Below are 23,899 nucleotides of genomic sequence, written 5' to 3' on the forward strand. Positions count from 1 at the left end.
TGAATACACTTTAGTAAAATTTTACTTACATGTGATGTTAATGATGTTGTTAGATGATTTCCATAGTTCATTGGGTCACCTTTCTTTGGAATGGGCACAAATATGGATTTATTTCAATCATTTCGCCAAGTAATTGTCTTCCAAATTTCTTGGTATAGATGAGTGAGCACCTCAAGTGCTGCATCAGTTTGTTTGAAACATTTGAATTTGTATTCTGTCAAATCCTGGAGGATTGTTTACCACTGAGGACTTCAGTGTAGTTTGAAATCTTTCTTTCAGTACTATTGATTCTTATTCATATGCTATCTCTTGAAATGGTTGAACACAGACCATTTTTTGTGTGTGACAGAGACTCTGTGTATACCTTCCATCTTCTTTTGATGCTTTCTACATCATTTAGTATTTTGCCCATAGAATCCTTCAATAATGCAATCCGAGGCTTGAATTTTTTTCTTTCATCATAAGAAATTTGAACTATGGGCACCTAAAAATGTAAAATTCATAATGTCTAGCATTTATTAAGAAATTACTATGAAATTGAAAAATGCAATGCATAATGAAGAAAATCAATCAATCAATTGAAATCCACCCAGAACTCATTCCATATGTTCAGCAAATTGGGAGAAAGATTGGACATACTAAATAAAATTCTGAAAACTGTAAAACAAGACCCAAATCAAACTTCTAAAAATGAAAACTACAATGTCCAAAGTGAAAAATATACTGATTGTACCATAGGCAGGTTAGACACTACAGGAGAAAGATCAGTGAACTTGAAGACATAGCAATAGAAAAGTCAAGAAAAGAAAGACTTTTTTTTTTTTTAAATGAGCAGAGCATTAGGGAATTGTGGGACATCTTCAAGCTACTTAATACTGTAATTATTCTCTCTGGGTGGGGTGAAGCACAAAAAAATATTTTAAGAAATAATGACAGAAAAAGTAAAATTTAATGAAAACTATAAACCCACACTTCTAAGAAGCTCAGTGAACCCCAAGCATAAGACAAATAAAGAAAACACCACCAAGGCATAACAAAATTGCTGAAAGCATGTGCTAAAGAGCAAAATGTAAAAGCCGCTGGAGGCGAAAAGACACATTACATAGGGAGGGATGTAATGAAGGGTGACAGCAGGGGCTTGCCACCAGAAACAATGCAAGCTAGAGAACAATGATGGAACATCTTTAAAGTCATGAAAGAGAAAAATCTCCAAACTCGAACCTTCTACTGTGAATAATTTTTGAAACCGAAGGCAAAATAAAGACTTTTAAAGATACTTTATATTTACCTATACAACACTCTTGAATCCCTGGGTAATACAAATGGTTAATGCACTTGACTGCTAACTGAAAGGTTTGAATTTTGAGTCCACCCATTCAGGTTCTTCAGAGAAAGGTCTGGTGATCTACTTTACTTCTGAAAAATCAACCATTTCAACCTTATGGAGCATAGTTTTCTACTCTGACACACAGGGTTACCATGACTCCAGATCCACCTGTGCTCTGGATTCCTGCCTCTGATACTCTGCTTGGCTCTCCCCTCCTCACAGGCCTTGTCTTCTGAAGTTCTGTCCATTCTTCAAGGCTTGCATGAAACACCACCTCCTCCTTGAAGTCCTTCTTGATTGTCCACTGATACTACTTGTGCCTTTCTTACAGTTCTATCAAGGAATCCTGGTGGCATGGTAGGTTAAGCATTAGGCTGCTAGTTACAGGGTGGATGGTTTAAACCCACCAACCACTCTGCAGGAGAAAGATGAGGCTATCTGCTCCCATAAAGCCTTAGAGTCTTGGAAAGCCTAAAGGGTCATTCTACTAAGTCCTGTGTAGGGTTGCTCTGAACGGGGATCAACTCAAAAGCAGTGAGTTTGGCTGGGTTCCTTTGTACAGCCCTATCATCCTTCATTTAATAGAGTTCTGGTGTGGCGCTGTGGGCTAATGTGTCAGACTGCAAAGTTGTTTGAACTGCAAGGTCAGTGGTTCAAGCTCACCAACTGCTTCTTGGAAACCCTATATAAAGGGTCGCTGTGGGTCAGAATTGACTTGACAGCATTTAACAATGACATTATCCTTCATTTTAGGTCACAGTGTTTGAGGATTTGTCTTTCCCCTCCTACTGTCAGTAAATTCCTCGAGGACTCCTTTTACTCAGCTGTTAAAAGATTTACTTTAAATGTGTTGGGCAAGATATTTATAACTGATTTTTTTGTTGTTGATAAGTGCCACTGAGTCAGTTCTGATTCATAGCAACCCTGTATAGAGTTTTTGAGGAGCAGCTGGTGGGTTTAAACTACCAACCTTGTGCTTAGTAATCCAATGCTTGTCCTACGAGGCTGCACAAAAGTACCTATTTTATTTATCAACAAAAACCTGATCAGCCAGGCCTTGTGCTTATAAAGGTGAATATGACAAATCTTTGGGTGCAAAAAGCTCATAATATAGTGAATTAATTTAATTTGGTTGCTTATAAAATATGCTTTTTTGTTTTCAGCTGTCTAGGCTTAATAAGGAGTAGACAAACTCTTGATTAGAGCCTCCCTGTGTTCAGTAAGCCTTACTGTTCTTTTCAGCATCTCACTATTCCCTGGGTACATCTTCAGCAGGAAGGAACTCCGTCCAACTCAGTTATTCATCTACCTCTTGAACCACGTCTTCAATAGGAAATCTAGCGGAAGCTCAAGGCTCACATGTCCCATTTCAATTTCTTACCTTCTCCAAACCTGTTGCATCTGCCATGTTGCCATCTCAGTTAGTGGCAACTCTAGCCTTCCCTTGCTTGGCCACAAACCATATGGTCAGTCAATGCCCTTTCCCCCTCATACCTCACATTCAAGTTGTCAGCATATTCGCTCCACTGTGCCCAAAGAACCTACCTAGATGCTGTTCTCCACTCCTCACCATCTCCACCCTGGTCTGAGTCACCATCATCTTTCACCTGAATTTTTGCCAAAACTACATAGTCTCCCTGCCTTTACCAGCTTGCCACACCTACAGTCTGTTTTTATCATAGAAAAGCCCAAGTGATTCTTTGAGAAGGTAGGTCGGATCATGTCATTCTTTGGCTGGAAATCCTCCAAAGACTCCCCATAAAAGTCTGTGTCCTTAAAACAACATGCAAGGCCCTACATGAACTGGTCCCCTCATTCTCCTGCCCCCAATTGTCTTTCTACCTCTCCTATTGTCTCCCTCTCAGGCCCTCTTCCCTCCAGACATGCCCCCTTCTTGGGGTCTTTGCCATTGCTATTCTGTCTGTCTCCCCCAGGTACCCACATGACTTTCTTCCTCATCTCCTTTGCTCCATCTCTCACTGCTTTTAGAAGTATTTCAGCATTTCTCCAAGGTTCTCTTTCTGTGCTTCAGGGAATTTTGAAGGCTTCTAATAAAAAGATTTTCGAAGTAGCATCAACAGAACTTGGCAGAGTAAAAGCAGAATCTAGGATCCCTCTAAAGTTTGGAATCTCCAGCAACTAAAGCAAAAAACAGACCACTAGAAAGAGTGCTATTTCCCAGATAGTTGTTTCGTCCAGTGACACTACTTATAACTACACCTTCCTTTTTGATTCTCAGCTCTGATTAATTTTTATCCACAGCACTAATCATCTTCTAATATTGTATGTTGTTTACTTAGGCTTTTGTTTCCTCACCATCCCCCCACTACCTCCCCGAGTAAGGACCATGTATCTATTTTAATCATGTGGGAATCTCTCACGTCTTCAACAGCACTTGGGACACTGTAGGTGCTCAGTAACTACATGTAAATGAATGAATCTCTGACAGGTGGAGCAGGCCTGGAAGTCAGCTCCCAATACCTGACACCATCTCCTCTTGGTGGGCAGCATGGATTCCTAGGAAGGAAAGTGCTCTGGGACTCATCTCCAAAACTCTTAGTATGGTAAGAAACCTGAGAATCTGTCAATACCTGAGTTTATATTCACACTCATTGAGTTGTGGATCAATCAAGACGGATTTCTCAAATAGCACGCTAGAGACAGACTAAAGACAAAGCAAAACTCAAATATTTTTAAAGAGATGAGGTGACTAAAGGTAACAAATTAGAGATCGAAATTGTACACAAAACAAAGTTTTAGTTGAATGACACAGACAAGTGTGTGCAGAAGTAGTTAAGGCATGGAAAGAGAAGTGTTTTGAAGTGAGCTAAGAATCATTTGTCTCCTCCAGTCCTCTAATGGGATTTTCTGAAGCTGGAGTGCTTTGGAATAATCTTTCACAAGCTGTTAATAACAATATTTTGTGCTCACATTGTTCTCTTCAACAAGCATCTTCAGATCATTTCTGATTTTTATCAAAGCAGTCTTAGCCTCAACTTATAGACCTAGAAGTGTGCATAAACCATAGTTAAATAATTCATCTGGTGTTGGGGGAATGGACCAGGAATTAAACAATTATCTTGAAATTGCCCTGTGGCATTCTTTGCACATTGCAAAACATTTGTGAAGATGCTTTGCCAACTTGTCCCCTGCTTAGCCCCTTCTTCTTCAGCTCAGGGAATATCTACAACTGGTTACTTTAAAAACAATTGGATGAAATCCTTAGGGGCCTAGTGAGAAGTTTACCCATAAATCGACTGTTAATGCTGTTAGCATCCGAACAGCTGGATGGGACCAAGGGTCTAACAGGAGTACTGTTTTTACAGAGTTCACAAAGATTTGGTAAATGAAAGAATGAATACATGAGTTCACATTGGACATTATGAATAGTAATATTTGTAAATTATATTTAAGTATAATTAACTTTCCTAAATCCAATATCCAAAATATATATATTTTTCCCCCTTTTGAAGCCACTAACCAGGAAATGGGAAACAGCATGCTTTTCTAGTGGTCTGGTTTTTGCCTCAATTGCTTGGAATTGCCTCAATTCCAAGTTTTGGAGTTATCCTAGAGTCTGCCTTCTCTTTGGCAAGTTTGATTGATTCTACCTCCAAAGTCTTTTTATTACAAGTCTTCAAAATTCCCTGAACACAAAAAGAGCCTTTGAGAAATACTGAAATAATAATAACAATAAGCGAACACATATTGAGTTCCAGGCACTGTGGTAAGGCCCTTCCATGGATGATCTAATTGGATCCTTATGATAACTCATAACTAAGGTAGATACTATTATCACCACCTTTTTCAAGGAAGAGAGGGTGAATGATCTGCCCAAGGTCACACAGCTAATAGGTGGGCCAGGAGTCAGCACACAGTCTGATTCTAGAGCCCCTGCTCTTACATTTAAGACATTTTGAGATCTGCCTTTTCCGTTTTAGATTTCAGGAGAACTCTTGGAGGCCAGGATGCAGGATGCTCTCCCTTCCTAGAATTCTCCTTTTTGTCTCGTCTTTCTCTCCTTCTTTCTTTCTCTTTTCATCTTTAGTCTTGGAACAAACTCAGCATCTTCACTTCAAGGTTTCCTTACTTTTGCCTGTGATGCTACCACCCTTCTTGGGTTTGGGTGGAACTGAACCAAGTGATACCTTTTTCTTTCTTCTCTTGTATCCAATCAGTTACATAGTTCAAGTCATTCTTGCATTTCTGTAGAGGATATATATCCCTGTTTATTTCTTAGCCAGTCAGGTATCATTTCTTACCTGGACTAATGCAATAACTTCCTGGCTTTCTCCTTGCCTCTCATCTCTGCACTCTGTTATTGTTGTCAGGTGCTATCAAGTCAGAACCGACTCATAGTGACCCCATGTACAGCAGAACGAAACAATGTCCGATCCTGGGCCAACCTCACTACTGCCGCCACACTTGACGCCATCAATGATGCCACCTGGCCAATCCATCTCGTTAGGGGTCTTCCTCTTTTTCTCTGATCCTCCACCTTACCCAGCATGACATCCTTCTCCAGCGACTGTTCCTTCCTGACAATATGTCCAAAGTATGAGAGACGAAGCTTAGCCATCCTGGCCTCCAAGGAGCACTCTGGCTGCACTTCTTCCAAAACGTATCTGTTTGTTCTTTTGGCAGTCCATGGCACTTTCAGTATTCTCCTCCAACACCACAACTTAAAGGCATCAATTCTTCTACGATCTTCCTTATTCAGTGTCCAGCTTTTGCACCCATATGAGGTTATTGAAAATACCATGGCTTGGGATGGCTTGGTATTGCACTCTATCTTCCCTCTATTGCATTATCATCCTCCTATAAAGCCACTTTCATCATGAGTCTCCCCTGGTCCAGGGCCTACAGTGGTTCCCTACTGCCTACTGGATTCACTCCCAGCTTCTCAAAAGTGAAAATTCAAGGCTCTCTTTAACCTGGAGCACTGGTGGCACAGTGGGGTAGGTTGACAGTTCAAACCCACCAGTTGCTTCAAGAGAGAAAGATGAGGTTGTCTACTCCTGTAAAACTTTCCAGAGTAGAACCCTAGGGAGCTGTTTGACTCTGTCTGATAGTGTCACTCTGAGTCAGAGTCAACTTGATGGAAGTGGGTTTGTTTGGGTTTGGTCGTTAGCCTACCTAAACTTAGTTCTTCTTCTCTCCAATCCAAGCTCTCCAGTATGGAAGGCCAGGCTTCTTGCTCTTCTTGGTGTCTGTCATTTTCATTCCAATCCTTAGATCTTGGTTTAATTTATTACTAGTGATTTGTTCTCCCTGCCTGCCCAAACCTCACCCAATCCTGTGTTGCCCATTCCAAATTCTGTCTTCTCTATGAAACCTTCTTTCATCACTCTATTTATGGCCCATTTTCTCTCTTCTTGACTCTACCCTGAAGCTCATTGAGCACCTCATGATAAAGGATTTTCCTATAAAGTGCGTCCCGTTCAGAGACATTGGTCCTAAGGTCCTCAAGCGTTGTCTATAGGGAGAGAGCATTTTCCACCTTCCAAAGGATTCCAGACTTCAATATGCACTCACTAAATCAGTTAGTGGGGTCCTGGTGTGGCACTGTAGGATCAGCACTGGACTGTGAACCACAAGGTCAGCAGTGCAAACACAGCAGGGACTCCTTGGAAACCCTAAAGTGGGTCGCTAACTCTGGTAGTGTAGTGGTTATGAGTTGGGCTGCTAACCTCGTGATCAGCAGTTTGCTACTACCAGCAATTCCAAGGGAGAAAGACGAGGCATTTTGATCCTGTAAAGATTTACAGCCTTGGAAACCCTGTGCAGGGTTGCTGAGACTCGGAACTGACTCCACGGCACACCACCACCACCACCAGGAGTCAGAACCGACTCAACAGCACTTAACAACAACAACAAACCAGTTAGTGGAGTCCTGGTGTGGTGCTATAGGTTAAGCAATGGACTGCTAATCACAAAGTTGGTGATTAGCACCACCCCTCCTTGGAAATCCTATACACGGTTGCTATGAGTAGGAACGGACTCAACAGCATTTAACAACAAACAGTTGCCAGCCCATCATTTTAGCCACAAAGCATTACAAAGTGCCTCAAGGTTTACACATATCTCAGGCAGGATCTCTAAAGTTTCTAGCATCCTGGCGCACACAAGAAACTTCTTCTGAGTGGCAGTGATAGGATCATGGTATGCATTGCATTCAGAACAAACTCCCCAAATTACACTTTTGAATCATCCTTAGTTGGTCTTGTTATTTTAACTCTACTTTTCAGTAAAAAGAAAATTATGCCTTGAACTTTAGTTGAGCCAGAAGTAAATTACATCTCTTTAAAATATAGAGCTGTTAAAACCCAAAGATCTACATGAAAGCAACTTGATGGGCTGAAAAATGCTCCCTTTGTAGTTGAATCACAAGCTAAAAGCTTCAGCTTCCTTTACACAACACGACCTTTAGTCTGTAGATAAAATGCATGCAAATTAAGCTTGAATGTCAACTGGATTTGGCCAAGGAGTTCTCTTTTGGTGGTGGTGGTGGTGGTGGGGTGGGAATGCTGAGGAATGTAGAGAGAAGGAAGAATTAAAAAAATATATATGTAAAAAGAAGAGAAATGTGTCCTTATCAAATCCAAGAGCTATTCTGACCATTCCCACATAAGTAATCATATCCTGGAAAACACAATACACCTAAGAAATAAATTTCTCTTCTTCCTTAGAAGTTACTGTGTTTATTTTTGTTTTGTTTTCGTTTTTTCCTTTCTCTACTTTCCACTGCTATTGTCTCAATTTTCTAAAAGAAAGCATCTACATTTTTTTTTCAGGACTGCCACCAATAGGAATCAATAGCAATTAAGAAAGGGTGTGGAATGACTTCCATTCAGTGGGTGTCAAACCTTGTCAGTGGCCATGCAGGGAATGGGAGGGTGTTGGGGGTACGGGATTGCAAAACCCGAACTATTGAACAAGCTTTGTTTCCCTGGCGAGGCTAACTCTGCTTTGTTGTCATTGACAAGATGCTTTAGGTTGGTATGATGGCAGTGTAAGCTTCAAGAGGTCAAACATTATCCCAAAGCAGCAGCAAATAGAAGCACAGATAAACAGAGTATTTGACATCCTGAAGCAATTGTACATAAAGAGTAAACCCAGAAGCAAGATACTGAAGGCACAGGGGCAAGAAAGGCTAACATGAAGTTGTTTTGTTGTTGTTAAGTGCTGTTGAGTCGAGTCGGTTCCGACCCATAGCAACCCTGTATAGGGTTTCTGAGGCTATAAATCTTCACGGGAGCAGAAAGCCTCATCTTCTCCCACGGAACGACTGGCAGTCCAACTGCTGACCTTGAGGTTAGCAGCCCAACTCATAACCACTATGCTATTGCAACCCCATGTGTGTAAAGTAGAGCTGTGCTCCATGGAGTTTTCAATGCTGTCACCTGTCAGAAACAGATCACTAATAATAGGCATTAATCTTAATCACAGCAACAATAACAATTTATTGAGAACCAGACTGCACCAGGCTCTGCACTTTACCTGTATTGTCTCATTTGAATCTCCTAACAACCCTCTGGTGTGGTGCTGTAGGATCAGCACTGGACTTCAAACCACAGAGTCAGAGGTTCAAACCCACCAGTAGCTCCTGGGAAATCCTGTACAGGGTCACTATGAGTTGTAACCAACTCGAAGGCACTTAACAACAACCCTGTGAGATAGATGCTATTATCTCTATTTTATATATGGAGAAACTGAGACAAGGAGAAATTCAGTGAGTTTCCTAAGGAAACCCAGCTACCAAGCTATGAAACCAGCATATGAATCTGTCTGACTCTAGAGCCCACACTGCTCATCACCACAATGTACTTGACAGACGAATCAGCGAGAAGGCATTTGCCTGGGCACCTACCTGGAGATGTGGAGGATATGCACATGTTGCTTAAGTGAAGGTCAGGAACCACAAGAGCTGAGGTGGGCAGTAGACCAGGGAGTGTTAGGCCAGAGAAATCCTGGGTCAAGAGGGTTGGGTGTAGGTGAACCACCCTGGGTGCTAGAGGACACTTGACTTCCCAAGAAAGGGCCTTTTGTCCAAGAATCTCTCAACCTATGATTGAGTAGGCAGTACCAGTGAATGGCGGGCTGGTCTGTGGGGTTCTGCTGTTTCCCCAGTGTGGGAAGATACTTTTCATGGAGGTATGTGACTGAGTTCCAAAGAAAAAAATTCATTTTATCTCTGACATAGTAGAAGTAATGGTGGAAGAAAAGGCAGGAAAACAGTGGAGCAAGGCAAGGATGAGTACAGAGGGTTTTTAGTGGTTGATTTTTCAGAAGTAGATTGCCAGGACTTTCTTCCAAGGCACCTCTAGATGGACTCAAACTACTAGCCTTTCAGTTAACAGTTGATCGTTTGCATCATCCAGAGACTGCTCAAAAGGGACTGTGTTATTGTTGTGTGTCATTGAGTCAACTCCAATTCATGGAGATCCTATAGGACAGATTTCCTAGAAAGATGAGACTTTCTGCCTTGGAAAACCTATGCAGGGTCACTATGAGTTGGAACCGACTCCACAGCATACTACCACTACTACAATCTTTATGGAGTCCTAAAGTAGCGCTATAGGATTAGCACTAGACTGCAAACCAGAAGGTCGGCAGTTCAAACCCACCAGCTGCTCCTTGGAAAGCCTATACAGAGTCAGAACCAACTCGATGGCACTTAACAACTACAATCTTTATGGAGTCCTAGTGTGGCACTGTAGGATAAGCACTGGACTGCAAGATCGGTTTGAATTTTAAGGTTGGTGGTTCAAACTCACCAGCCACTCCCTGGAAGCCCTATACAGTCACACGTTGGAACTGACTTGGTGGCACTTAACAAGAAATCTTTATGGAAGCAAATCACCAAGTCTTTTCTCATGCAGAGCCACCTGCTGACCTTACAGGTAATAGCTGAGTGCTTTAACCAGTATGCCACCAAGGCTCCTTCAAAAGGGAGTAGGTGGTTTTTTTAAATAGCTCTAGGTCTGGAAGTCCTGGTGTGTCATTGTAGGCTAAGCACTGGACTACAAGGTCAGTTTGAACTGCAAGGTTGGCAGTTCAAATCCACCAACTGCTCCTTGGAAACCCTACACAGGGTTATTAGGAGTTGGAACTGACACTACAGCACTTAACAACAAGAAGAAGATCTGAAAGTGGATCCAAATAGTTTAATGCTTTGCACCTGGTCAATGCAATGGGTTTGTTGTCTTTGTTCCAGATGTTCAGACTTGACCCAACATGACAATTATATGTCCACATGGAATGCTTTATTTCTATACATGTAAAATATGCCCTGGATGTAAATAGTGTCTGGAGGGCCCAGTGCTCTTCCTTCTTCACTGTACCACCGTGCCTCAGACATGAGCTAGGTTTATGGGTGTGTTTATAGCACCAGTGCTAGGCACAATTTTAGCAGCGATGTAGCTCCGAGTTCTTGCCCCACCTTTAGTGGACACCTGAAAATCGTTCCTGACATATAGACAGACCACCCAGAGTGCACATGTTCCCACGCTGCTCTGCTGAAGACCATGGAACCTGTCTCCTAGACTCGGGATGTGGGTTAAAACTTCAGCTGCCTTTTTCTTTAGCCTGTGGTATCAGGCCTCTGATCTCTCACCAGGGTCCACCCTACACTGAAGGACCCTTTCAATCTAGGAGAGATGGGGTTTGACACCAGGCTTAGATTTTGGGTTAATGTCTTGGCTGAAAGGTGTCCTAACCGTGACTACCCTAGGGATGGGAAGTCAGTCCAGAATGAGCAATAATTCTGTCTTAAGGAGCTCTGGTAGCGTAGAGGTTACAAATCGGGCTGCGAACCTTAAGGTCAGCGGTTCGAAACTACCAGCCGCTCTGCGGGAGAAAGATGAGACTTTCTACTCCCGTAAAGATTTACACCCTCGGAAACCCTGTACAGGGTCGCTATGGGTCGGAACCGACTCGACGGCACTTAACAACAACAACAACAGGCTCCATTTAGGTGAGTGACACTCTCAGGCCTGCCCAGGCTTATATCTGCTCTCTCAAGGACGCCTTGGAGCCCAGATGTTACAGATTGAATTGAGTCCCCTAAATTAAATTCCTGGCCCTTGTACTTGTGGCGGGGATCCTGTTTGGAAATAGGTTTTTCTCTTGCTTTGTTAATGAGGTCATACTAGTATAGCAAGGATCCTAAACCTAATCACTTCTGAGTTACAGAAAGACCAGAATAGATACAGAAACACAGAGGGAGGACAGACATCATGTAAGAGTTGTCTATAAGCAAAGGAACAAAGGAGGGCATGGGGCTACTGACAAGAATCAACAAGGCTGAAACTCTGATTTGAACTTTCAGTCTCCAGAACTATGAAGAAATAAATTTACGTTCTTTAAAGTCAACCACTCGTGGTATTTGTGAGATACAAGGGAGCTGTAGGATAAACAATGGACTGCTAACCATAAGATCGGCAGTTCAAGCCCACAAGCAACTCCATGAGAGAAAGATGAGGCTGTCTGCTCCTGTAAAGATTTACAATCTTAGAAACCCTAAGAAGCAAGGTCTACTCTTTCCTATGCATCAGGTTGTTATGAGCCGGAATCAATGGCAGTGGGTTTGACTTTGGGGTCAGAAGAACATTACTGCCGATCCAGTGGACCTTGATCTAAACCAGAGAATTTGCAAACTTTTTCTGTAGACGGTCAGATGGTAAATAGTTCACGCTTGGTGGGCCACATGGTGGTTTCTATCACAACTACTCCCCTGTGCTGTTGGATTGAGAAAGCAGTCATAGACAATATATAAACCACTGACCCTGGGTGTGGTGTATAATGAGTGAGATTTGAATTTCATGTAATTGTCACAGGACATGAAACATTCTTATTCATCTGATTTTTCTGCCAACCATTAAAAAAAAAAAAAAAAGTAAATAGCATGCTCACTTTGCAAGGCATCCAAAAGCAGGCAAGGGGCTGGATTTGGCCCACAAGCAAGTTGTTTGCTGACCCCAGATCCAAATCCTCCCCTTCTACACCATCTGCAAGGAGCCCTGTCCAGGAGGTGGGAAAGAAAGGTGAAACCTGGAACAGCTACTTCAGGGCCTTCAAGAAAACAGAGCATCCACCAAAGCAGACACTGTGACTACCAGCAGTGTGATCTGTTTATCAATAAAGTAATGTGTCGGTATATAAGAGTGCACCTTCTAGCAGTCACCATGGGAAGCCATACATTTGCAACAATAATCTATTATTGCTTAACACAACCAGATCTCCTCCTTGGGAGCTATCTTAAGAATCAGAAGCACTTGAAAAGCTACAGTGATGGGAAATCTCTATGTACTGAAGATGGAGGTAGTTTATGGAAGCATCAAAAAAGCAAAACAAATAAACACATACCCCAGAGCTAAACAGACCAAACCAAAAGCTAACAATCCCTTTCACCACAACCAGTAGTAACAACAACAATGACAAAATTACTATTATCCTTTCAGAACCAGACTGGTAAACAAGGGTAAGGGGGTGAGCAAGCTAAATAAAGTCATATTTGTTCAAAACCACTGATAATTATGAGATGGCTGGAAGTCCTAACATGGCCCCACAATGTGGGTCTTGTTCGGTCAATGTACGGTCAATTTAGAAAAATGGAATCGCTGACAATATGTCAAAAACCAAGAGATGTCATATAAAAGGTCAACTTTTGACTGGTCTTGGAAAAAAAAAAATCAAAAGAGGAGACATTGGGCTCTCATTCTGGAATGGCAACAATCAACTAGACCTTCCTGTTTAGGCAGAGGATGGGCATCTCAGGTTGGGCACACTCCCTACCATGACTATTGCCTCCTCACTCCTAATGTGGGTGGCAGCTGCTATATAGCCTTTTACTTGTTAAGTGCCATTGAGTTGGTTCTGACTCTGTATAGGTTTCCAAGGAGTGGCTGGTGGTTGGCAGGCCAGTGCTTACCCTACAGCCCCACACCAGGACTCCATAACTTTGGGCTTATGGGTTTATTAGTTTTTGGGGGGTTTGCTCAAATTTAATAAGAGAAATACATTCACATGACTCAAAAATCAAAACAATGTAGGGAACTATGGTAGTGGTGGTGTGCTGTGGAGTCAGGTCTGACTCATAGCTACACTCCACCGGGTTTTTGAGGCTGTAAATCTTTATGAGATCAGAAAGCCTCATCCTTCTCCCGCTGGTGGTTTCAAACTGCTGACTTAGAGGTTAACAGACTGACTGGTAACCACTCCATTACCTATATACTTAAAATAAATTCCTACTTTTGCCTCAACACCCTTTTTTCCAACTCTCCATAAGTAAACACTTTTGTTGGTTTCCTCATTAATACGTCCCCTTCTTCCTTACACAAAAGGTAACACGATATGTACTTTTCTCTGCTTTGCTTTTTTTATGGAGACTATATCCTGGGGATTGTTCCATAACAGTACATAGAGAGCTTCCTTATTCTCGTTTTACAGCTATTTAGTATTCCAGTGGATGTAAATATCAGTTTAACCAGTTTCATACTGATGGACACAGGTTGCTTACAGTCTTGCTCTTACAGATAGTCTGCAATGAATGACCATATACATATATTGTTTTATAGAGAAGCAGGTCTTTAACACAGGATGAATTCCCACAAGTGAGATTGCTGGCCCAACGGGTACATGGATTTGTAACTGTTCTAGTATGACCAAGTTGCCTACTATACAGGTTGTATGCCATTGTGCACTCTCAACAGCAACGCATGGACACATCTGTACCACTTCAGTTTCTCCAACAGATTGTGTTGTCAAAATCTTGTATTTTAGTCATTCTGTGAGATGTGAATTATATTTCAAGGGAGTTGTAAGTGGCATTTTTATAATTAAGAGATCATTCATTTGTGTAAGAGACTGTTGTATTTCTTTTCCTGGGAACTGTGTTTTCCACTTTCCTACTGGATTTATATTTCTGTTAGAAAAACAGAAACTGATTGGGATCTTATGGGCTTATCATTATCAACTTTGAGGAGCAATTTTATATATTAAGAAAATACTAGGAAAATTAGCCCAGCATCTATGGCCTGGGTTTCAAATATTTTCCCTCTTGTTTGCCACTCACCTTTTGCTTGTTTATGGTGTTTCTGATTATTTGCTTGTTTTTTGTGGCTGTTTGCCACACTGTTGTTTTGACTTGAGCTTTTAAAATACAATCAAATTTATTTATTTATTTATTTATTGCCTCTGGATTTTGAGTTAAAATAAGAAAGGCCTCCCCTTTGAAGATAAAAAAATAATTAATTTACTCATAATTTATTCTAGTAACTTTCAAGTTCCGTTATTTAAAAATGTAAATCTTTGATCTACTTAGAGTTTATTAAGGTGTACATTTTTTTTTAAGTGTTTATTGTGAATTGAGTGATAGTTTACATGGGGAACATCAGCTTTACACTCATCCTATTATATTTGTTTCAATGCAATGATTACAATCCTTGCATACTTTATCATTCAACAGGAATATACAATCATTCTTCCATGATGGTCCCAGGACTTGCACTACTGGACTGCAAAGTCAACCACTCCCATCCTTTTGCTACAAAATGTCTACCTGTACATTTCCAACCCTCATTGTCCGTCCTGATAGCAATTATTCACACTATTCAACCACACACAAGAGTCTTATCCCCATCTTCTTTCATCAGCCCTGTCCAGACAGAGTGACTACCACTCAGTGGAGATTCTACCTTCCCCTGCACCCTCTGGAACTAGGCTCCCTCTTGAAAGTTTGTAAGCCAGTCACTTTTTTGCCTTTGTAGCCCCCCATTTTGGGTAGCCAATGTCCAAGTTTCCTGTCCCTGTCTTCCCTGTGTACCGAGGAGGTGGGAATGATCCTCACTGTAAAGGTTTGTTCCCTCTTTTGAGTTACTGCATCCATAGGTGTAGGTCAAGTTCATCAAATTGTATCACATTACTCTTTTTTTCTCTTCTTTCTTCTTCTAGTCGAGTTTTGATCATCCAGCCATTGAAGCCAGGTCAAGTGGGTACTATCTGCAAGTGTGGGTGTTCTTGTGCATATCTCCTCGCTTCTTATCAGCTGGACACTTCATCTCCACTCTAGTCCTCTGTAGCTATGTCACTGATTCTAGGCCCAGAAGTCCCCAGGTCTTGCCACACTGCTGGCCAACCAGGTCTCCACCTGGGTCCACTGGCGTCTATTGAACGTTGTAGGACTTAGCTCGCAGCTTCATTGCTGTTTTTCTCTCACTTTCCCTTATCGGTGACCAATGTGTCCTGAGTACAGAACACCTGTCCTGGGCACAGAACTAAGTTTGATCCCCTAAGAACAACAATTCCTATGAATGCATGTTTCCCAGTCCTAGTACATTATGAGACTTTCTCTTCAGAAACCCTAGATAGAATCACTATAAGTTGGAACTGGCTTGATGACACTTAACAACAGCAACATACGAGTCTGGGAGTTTCTGGGTGGTGCAAGTGTCTGCTAACTGAAAGGGTGGAAGTTCAAGTTTGCCCAGAGACAAAGTTCACCAAGTTTGCTCAAAAGAAAAGATTGGAAATTTACATTAAAAAACACCAGCCAGTGAAAATCCTATGTAACAGAGTTCTACTATGATACACATGAAGTCGCCATGAATTAGAACTCAACAGTAACTGGATATTTACTTAATTTTATATGCATTTATAAAACTTTTATTAGCGCTCAACATTAGATGTTAAACATACAAAGTTGTTGTTGTTAAGTGCCATCAAGTTGGTTCCAACCTATGGCAACCCTGCATAGAGTTTCCCAGGAGCGGCTGATGAGCTTGAACCTCCGACCTTGTGGTTCAAACTGACTTTGCAGTCCAGCACATTAACCCATAGCACCACATCAGGACTCCAAACGTATACAGATTGGATGATAAAGCTACCAGAACATCAATACAGGGAGATGCGACCTCTTTATTCTCAGGAGAGAAGCAGCTGATGGTAAGAGAAGTGAGGAGAAGAAGAGGTCTCAGAACAAAATGAGATGAAACAGAAGTAGCTGTCTGCTCCAGGAATTAAGAACACATGGGTCCAATTTTCTCTTCCCCACCCCTCATTAGACTCCTGTCCTGTTGGTGGTTCACAGGCCCTAATCTTGGCCCCTTTCATTGCTTTCCCTGAAATTACTCCACTGCTTTTAAAGTTTTACGTGTTTGACTGTTCCAGACTAACTGAAGTAATTAGTTAATTATCCTGCCTTTTAACCAAGGCATTTACAGCTGTCAACCAGCTTCTGGTCAGGATGTTCGAACCAGAATTACCATGCTGAGTTGATGTACTTCCAGACGCAAGCACAGAAAGCTGATGTGCCAGTTAGCTTGAGGAGGCTCGTGTTGGGCAAAGAAAGCCATTTGAAAGGCTTTCTGAAACGCTCCTATTAGTCTGTATTCAATTTTGTTCTTCAGTCCTAGATCATTCAGCACCTTGGGGTAGAGACCTCTGATCTTACTCTCAAATAGATCTGGAGAAAGATGTAGACTTCAACCATCAAAGATGTGCACACCTACCTCCGTGATGAATATAGGTGTAAAGACTTTGTGCACAAATGCTAACCTCAAGGTTGGTGGTTTGAACCCACCAACTCCTGGGCAGGAGAAAGACCTGGGGATCTGCTCCCATAGAGCAGCTAAGAAAACCCTATGTGGCAGTTCTACTGTGTCACATGGGGTCACTATGTGTTGAAATTGACTCCATGGCACCTTACTTCCATGATGTACACTAAATAATCTTCATTAAGGACTTCTGTATTTGAGATGCCCGATGAAGATTTTTTTAAATTGTTTTCTCATATGAATAGTTCTTTGTTCTGAGAAAAGCAGAGAGCGAAGATGAAAAAACAATTGTGAGGACGAATGGCAAGAATATTACTATACTGTTGTTGTTGTTAAGTACTGTCGAGTTGGTTCCAACACAGCGACTCCGTGAGGAGCAGCTGGTGGGTTTGAGCTATTGACCTGTGGTTAGCAGCCCAGTCCTATAGGCAGTTAAAAACAAACAAACTATATATATATATATATATTGCTAGAATAAAAGGAGCTCTGGTAGCGTAGTGGTTATGAGTCGGGCTGCCAACTGCAAGGTCAGCAGTTCGAAACTACCAGCGGTTCTGTGAGAGAAAGATGAGGTGTTCTGCTCCTGTAAAGATTTACAGCCTCGGAAACACTGTGCAGGGTCACTATGAGTCAGAACCGACTCCACGGTACTTAACAACAACAACATTGCTAGAATAAAGTAAAAGCTTTTTCACCAATTCAGCTGTGAAGCCATTTACTTTATACTAGCAATAGTCTTGCCATTCATTCTCACAATTGTTCTTCCATCATTACTTTCTGCTTTCCTATGCTTGAGGTGGCACAGTGGGCTAAGCACTGGGCTGCTAACAGCAAGGTTGGTAGTTCTAAACCACCAGCCACTCTGAGGCAGAGAGATGAGGCTGTCTGCACCCATAAAGAGTTACAGTTGCAGCAGTTCTGCTTTGTCCTACAGGGTCGCTGAGTCAGAATGGACTTAGTGGCAGTAGGTGGATGTGTTTGAAGCAGGGACCTTCAGGGTGAGTCAATAAGGAAGATGACTTTGCATAGCAGATGACCATCAGGAAGGCATGCCAAGGTTCTTCCAGCTGGTGAGTGAGCACCACAGGCTGCACCCCAGCCAATTAATTCACAATCTCTGGTAGTGGGATCCAGACACGGGTGATTTTTTTTTTTTTTCTTCTGATTTTTTATTGTGAATTGGGTGAAGGTTTATAGAACAGATCAGTTTTCCATTCAACAATTCAGACATATTTTGTTTCATCTCATTGATTGCAGTCCCCACAATGAAACATTACTGATCCCACCCTCCCCCTATAGTTCTTTCCATTCCTCCTTCTTTCCTAATACTTCTAAACTCTGCCCTTGGGAAAATGCTGATTGATGATTCTAAGGTGTGTGTTCCTCACTAGTGTTATTGTTCCCCTGTAGACCTATTTTGTGGGTGAAAACTGAACCACAAGGTGAGTCCCGTTTGCAGATCTGACTGTGATTGAGGGTCATAAACTTGAGGGCTCCACCAGCATTTATCCAATGAGTAAGCCTGGTCTTTTTTATACTTTTGAATTCGGTTCCACATTTTTCTCCCATTTTATGTGGTATTGTAGGATAAGCATTGGACTGCTAGCTGCAATTTGCAGCCTTGGAAACCCAAAGGAGTGGGTACAGGATCGCTAAGAGTCAAAACTTTAAAACAACATCCATTTTAAGAAGTCCAGGTTGGGCTGCTAACTGCAAGGTCAGACGTTAGACTCTACCAGCTACTCCACAGGAGATGTACAGATTCACAGCCTTGGAAACCCTATGTAGATAGGGTCTCTGTGAGTCAGAACTGGCTCAACAGCACACCACCACCTATCTGTCTCAGGGTGATGTGGAAGGATTAGCACTGGACTGCTAATCACAAGGTCAGCAGTTCAAACCCACCAGCTGCTTCTTGGTAACCCTATACAGAGTTGCTATGAGTTGTAACACTCTCAAGGGCACTTAACAACAACTATCCAGGACCTGATTCCAGCATGCGTGCTGCACATTGTTACTCAAAGAGTATCCCTCTGCCCAGCAGCATAAGTATCAATGGGAGCTTGTTAGAAATGCAGAATCTGAGACCCCACCTCAGTCCTTCTGAATCAGAATCTACATTTCTAAAAAAGATCCTCAAGAGATTCATGAGCATGTTAAGTTTAAGAGAATCAGTGATCTAGAATATTGTTTCTCAAAGTATGGTCCCTGAACCTTCTGCATCAAACTCATGGGCTCAGATAGAGGGTGCAACACAGGGGCCAGGGAACTTGTCAAGAAAGCAGACTTGGGGGCCCAATCCTTAGGGATTTTCATTTTGTAGGTCTGAGCGTGGTACCCTGGAATCTGCATTTTCAATGCACTCCCCAGTGATCCCTAAGTCTACTAAAGTTTGAGAACCACTCCCAAGTGCAAAGCCTTTTGATGGTTGATTATGGTTGCCTCTTCGTGGCCTGTATGCAAATTTCCTCTGTCAAAACAGAATCATTCTCCATGAACAACTATCTTTTTTGTCCTAGGATCAGAAGAACTGTATGGTGTCTGGCTATCATTATTGAACATTTTGATCCAAGATTCTATACAAGCATCCTGACTGAAGGGGTAAAAATCAAGAACAGAATTTCAAATTCTCATGACATACAGAGTTTTGGAGACATGGAAGCTGGCTGAATACCTGATATCATTGCTCGGAGATCATCTTTAAATCGTACCCCAAAATATATCCTGAAGTCTTCTTAAAATCTAACATTAGTTTAATTTAACTAGTAAGGAATGTCTGCCTTGAGCATTGTACTCTTTTATGATTTCTCTATAAGGAATCGTGGAGCGTGGTGGCTCTGTAGTATAAGCACTGGGCTGCGAAACACAAGGTCAGAGATTTGAGGCCACCTGTCACTTTACAGGAGAAAGATGAGGCTTTCTGCTCCTGCAAAGATTTACAGCCTTAGAAATCCTATACAGGGTCATTGTGAATTGACAGTACTTAACAAGCACAATGTATGGGCTCATGTTGACCACAGCAACTAGAAAGATTACACTGGCGGTGAGTTTATGTTAATGGAGGAGGAAAAATTTGGAAAAGGAGGATGAGAATGGTTGCAGAAATCACAGAATATATATAAGCAATGTCCCTGAATTCATGTAGAAACTGACGAACTGGTGTATGTTTTGCTGTGCATATTCGCAACAATAATAAAAATAAAATGAATTATATATTTTAAAGAAAACAGATGAAAAGAAATTCCTTAGTTTTTTTCTTTTCCCTTCAGTGTTTTTCCTTTTATCAAATGACTTTGGATCTGAATACTGATAAAATGATTTATTATTATTTTTCTACAGTCTAGTCATCTGCTAATCAAGTTATTAAAAATTAAATTTTAAAAAGAAAAAGATATATAACCATTGCAGGTAAAGAATATTGTTGTTGTTAGGTGCCATTGAGTTAGTACTGACTCCTAGTGACCCTATGCACAACAGAATGAAAAATTGCCCGGTCCTGGGCCAACCTCACAATTGTTGCCATGCTTGGGCCCATTGATGCTGCCACTTTGCCAATTCATCTTGCTGGGGGTCTTCCTCTTTTTCTCTGCCCCTCTACTTTGGATCTGAATACTGATAAAATGATTTACTCTTATTTTTCTACAGTCTAGTCATCTGTCTGCTAATCAAGTTATTAAAAATAAATTTCAAAAAGAAAATGATATATAACCATTGCAGGTGAAGAATAGTTGGTGATAATCTACAAGTGCCTCAAAAAAAAACCAATATAAAAACCTGTGGTGGAGTTAATGCAACCTGTTAGTGCAACCTGTTAGGACAGAGCAGAAGTAACTGCTCATTTGGGTTTCCAAGACTGCAAATGTTCATGGAACAAATAGCTTCATCTTCTCCCACAGAGTGGTTATGCCAACCTTGTGGTTAGCAGAGCAACACTTAACCCACTGTGCCACTAGGACTCCTATGAGTGCCTCCCAGCCTGACAAATGTGATGTGTCCACACTGTCACCTGTTCTAGAGCCAGTGGCGGCACTTCTAGCTCACCTAGAAAGTCAACTCTATCCTTCAGATCGACACACCCGAGTCTCCTTTGCTGTTTTAGTGATGCAGTAGGTTGCTATTTGGATATATACGCATTTACCACCCATGTTGGTACTCAGATGCAGTCCTCTTTAATGGTTTCAAAATTCAGGGGAAGTAGCCAAGAGAGGGGAAGAGGATATTTCCTTAAGGAGATCTTATTTTACTTTGGTCATTTCTGAAATGTTTGCGTGGGCCCAGATTTTAAAATGATATCATGTGGAACAAATGAAACTGGGCTTGAAAACCTTGATGTCTCGCAAAAGAAATATTTGAAGTGTATAGTACTTCCAGGAGTCTTGGCGTGGTGCTGTAGGATAAGCACTGGACTGCTAGCCATAAGATCAGTGGTTCAAACCCACCAGCTGCTCCTGGGAAACTCTATACATGGTGGCTATAAATAGGAACCGACTTGATGGTACTTTGACGACAAACGTTATAGACTTCCATGTAGTTTTAAAAAGCATCTCACATAAGATATTTTTTAAAAACTTATCTGATAACAGAAGCTCTAAGTAGATTTTATCTTCAAAGTACAGCTCACATTTGACTTGGGACAAAACTAAAATCCTTCTACTTATAAAGTGAAATATGACCATAGCAATTGTAATGGATAGTCAAATGGAATGGGGAACTGCAATGTGACCTCTATGCAATCATTAAGTCATTATTGAGTTCAAATCAGCAAAGCACAGAATCTTAAGACTGGGGAAAAAGGATTTTTCAGGCTTGCTTTTAAAGACTTTATTTAGAGGAGTATTTCTTAAACTTTTCTATTGGTGTGTGTGTGTGTGTGTAAGAGGGGCCCTATGAGAATCTAATGGGCACTATGGACTTGCTCTCCAGACACACACACACACAAACAATATTCCTGGCAATTTCTGGATTCCGTACTCCCTAGAGTTCATGTGGGGAGCAATCAGCAGGCCCCATATTAAGAACCTCAGCTTTGGCACTACATTTTAAGAAAATTCTTCTGTACTGGTTTCTCCCACATGGAGAAACTTTTTAGATCCAGGAGAAACGCTCAGCATCTAGGCCCTATGTAGGTTGGGAAATGAGGGCTGATAGTTTTCACTTAAAGACCTAACGGTGGTCACCAATCTTCTGCGGATAAATGGAGGCAAGGTGAAAAGTCAGAATCCCTTTACTGAAGAAGTCTGTTCTCTTTCAGAAATGCCGCCTCCGTCTTGTCCTCTCTGAGGATTCCAGCCGCAGGCAAATGGTAGGGGCACAGGCAGGCAAAAACTTTTGCCAAAAGTTAGGAAGGAAAATTAAAACAAAAACAAAACCCAGGCACACCATCATCAAGTCAATTCTGATCCACTGTGATGCCTATATAGGATTTCCTATATAGGATTTCCAAGATTGTAGCTCTTTATGGCACCAGACAACCTCATTTTTCTTCCACGGAGTAGCTACTGGGTTTGAACTGCCAACCTTGAGCTTAGCAGTCCAACGCCTAGCTCACAGTGTTACCAGGACTTCTGGCAAAGTAAGTCCATGAAAACGCTGTCCACCTCCCTCATTAACCTGCAATGTCAAGTTACCAAAGAATGTCAGGGGTGGAAAGGAATTGTGCCCTTCACCTCACTCACCATCCTCAATCAACAGAAGAGCAAATTTACCCGAGGGTGCCGGGCTTAGACATAGGGCAGAGACATAGCGAGGGTAACTAGCACCCAGGGGCTCGTTTGCGCTGTGGTTCCCCTCGCCAGGGCCTCGCTGACTGTGAGGGAGGGGAGTGATTCACTGGGCCACATCGTCTGGCGTCCTCTTGGACTTATGCGAGAGGGCAACTGCACCCACCCCCTCCCAACTACACCTCTCTGACCCTGGGCCTATTCTCCATGACATTCTCTGGCTTGCCAGGTGTGAAGAGGCCATCAGACGCCCTCTCTCCCTACTCATCACCGCCGCTTATTCCGGAGGGGGCGCTACCGGGAGCTGAGTCCCCGCCTACCGGCACCATGGAGTAGGTCATCATCATCAGCATGTCCTGGCTCTCCGCGCGGATGTGCCGCACTGGCTCCACGCCGTGGCTGCGCTTGTTGCGCGCTGCGCTTGCCGAGTCCTGCGGAGGCGTGGGGGCCCCGCGCGGTGCGCGGTTCAGTTCAGCCAGAAAGGCGTGTAGGGCGCTGTCCTCGCGCTGTTCCCGGCCCCGCTCCGCCTCTAGCGCCCGTAGCGCTGCGCTCAGCCCGCGCCATTGGCACAGCGCAAACACTGTACCCACCGCATTGAGCGCGGAAAGCAGCGCCACCGCCGCCAGGGCTCCACGCAGCCCCCAGCCCGAGTCCCCGCGGCCTCGCTGCGCGCCTCGGGCCATACTCTGAGCGCCTCCGGCAGGGCAGACCAGAGCAGGGCAGAGTTCTGCAGCCGCCTGCCTGAGCAGCCTTTATACGTCCCAGGCACACCGTGGGCTGGTGGCAGCGGCGTGACTCACGCCGTTTTTAGGCCCTCCTGGCGGGGCGGGTTGGGGACAGTAGTGGTGGCGCCTGAACGGCCCAAAGGGACAGGCCGACAGACAGGGGGAGAGAGACAGCTCGTGGAGGAGGGGCGGGCAGTGCTTGGTGGAGCAAACCAACAAATCTGCCTCTCCCTCCCTTTCCTGCTGCTACCCTGCCAGTGGTCATTGCCCTGGCCCAGAAAGGCAGTGGGAGGGGGAGGCTGAAGAGGAGAGCAGGAATTCTTATGGCCAGGGAAGTCGCTGGATTCCACCCCCTCATCCCCCATACACTGTGCAGAGGCCAAAGCACGTGCCCACAGTTCCTAGGCAGTCTGCCCATCGTTCCTCCCAAAGGCCCCACGGCTTCACAAACCACTGAAGACTCCCTGCATCTTTCCTAGGAGGGGGATGGATGGGGACTGGGTCACAGCTGGACCTGGAGGATTTAAAAGGCTACCACTAGAATCAGAAAAGTCCACTCCTGCCTGCCAAGCA

At 42.9% G+C, this 23,899-nt stretch overlaps 1 protein-coding gene across 1 annotated transcript in view; it reads right to left on the minus strand.

The window, feature by feature from the left end:
* The window catches only part of GLDN (gliomedin), an 80,767-nt gene extending 57,483 nt beyond the window's left edge, over positions 1-23,284 (minus strand). The window contains exon 1 of the mRNA XM_006831648.1: positions 22,922-23,284. Coding sequence (XP_006831711.1) covers positions 22,922-23,284 — 363 coding nt within the window. The remainder of the gene's footprint in view (positions 1-22,921) is intronic.
* Between the last annotated feature and the right edge of the window lie 615 nt (positions 23,285-23,899).

Source organism: Chrysochloris asiatica, unplaced genomic scaffold, assembly GCF_000296735.1.
Source record: "Chrysochloris asiatica unplaced genomic scaffold, ChrAsi1.0 scaffold00004, whole genome shotgun sequence".
Lineage (NCBI taxonomy): Eukaryota > Metazoa > Chordata > Mammalia > Afrosoricida > Chrysochloridae > Chrysochloris > Chrysochloris asiatica.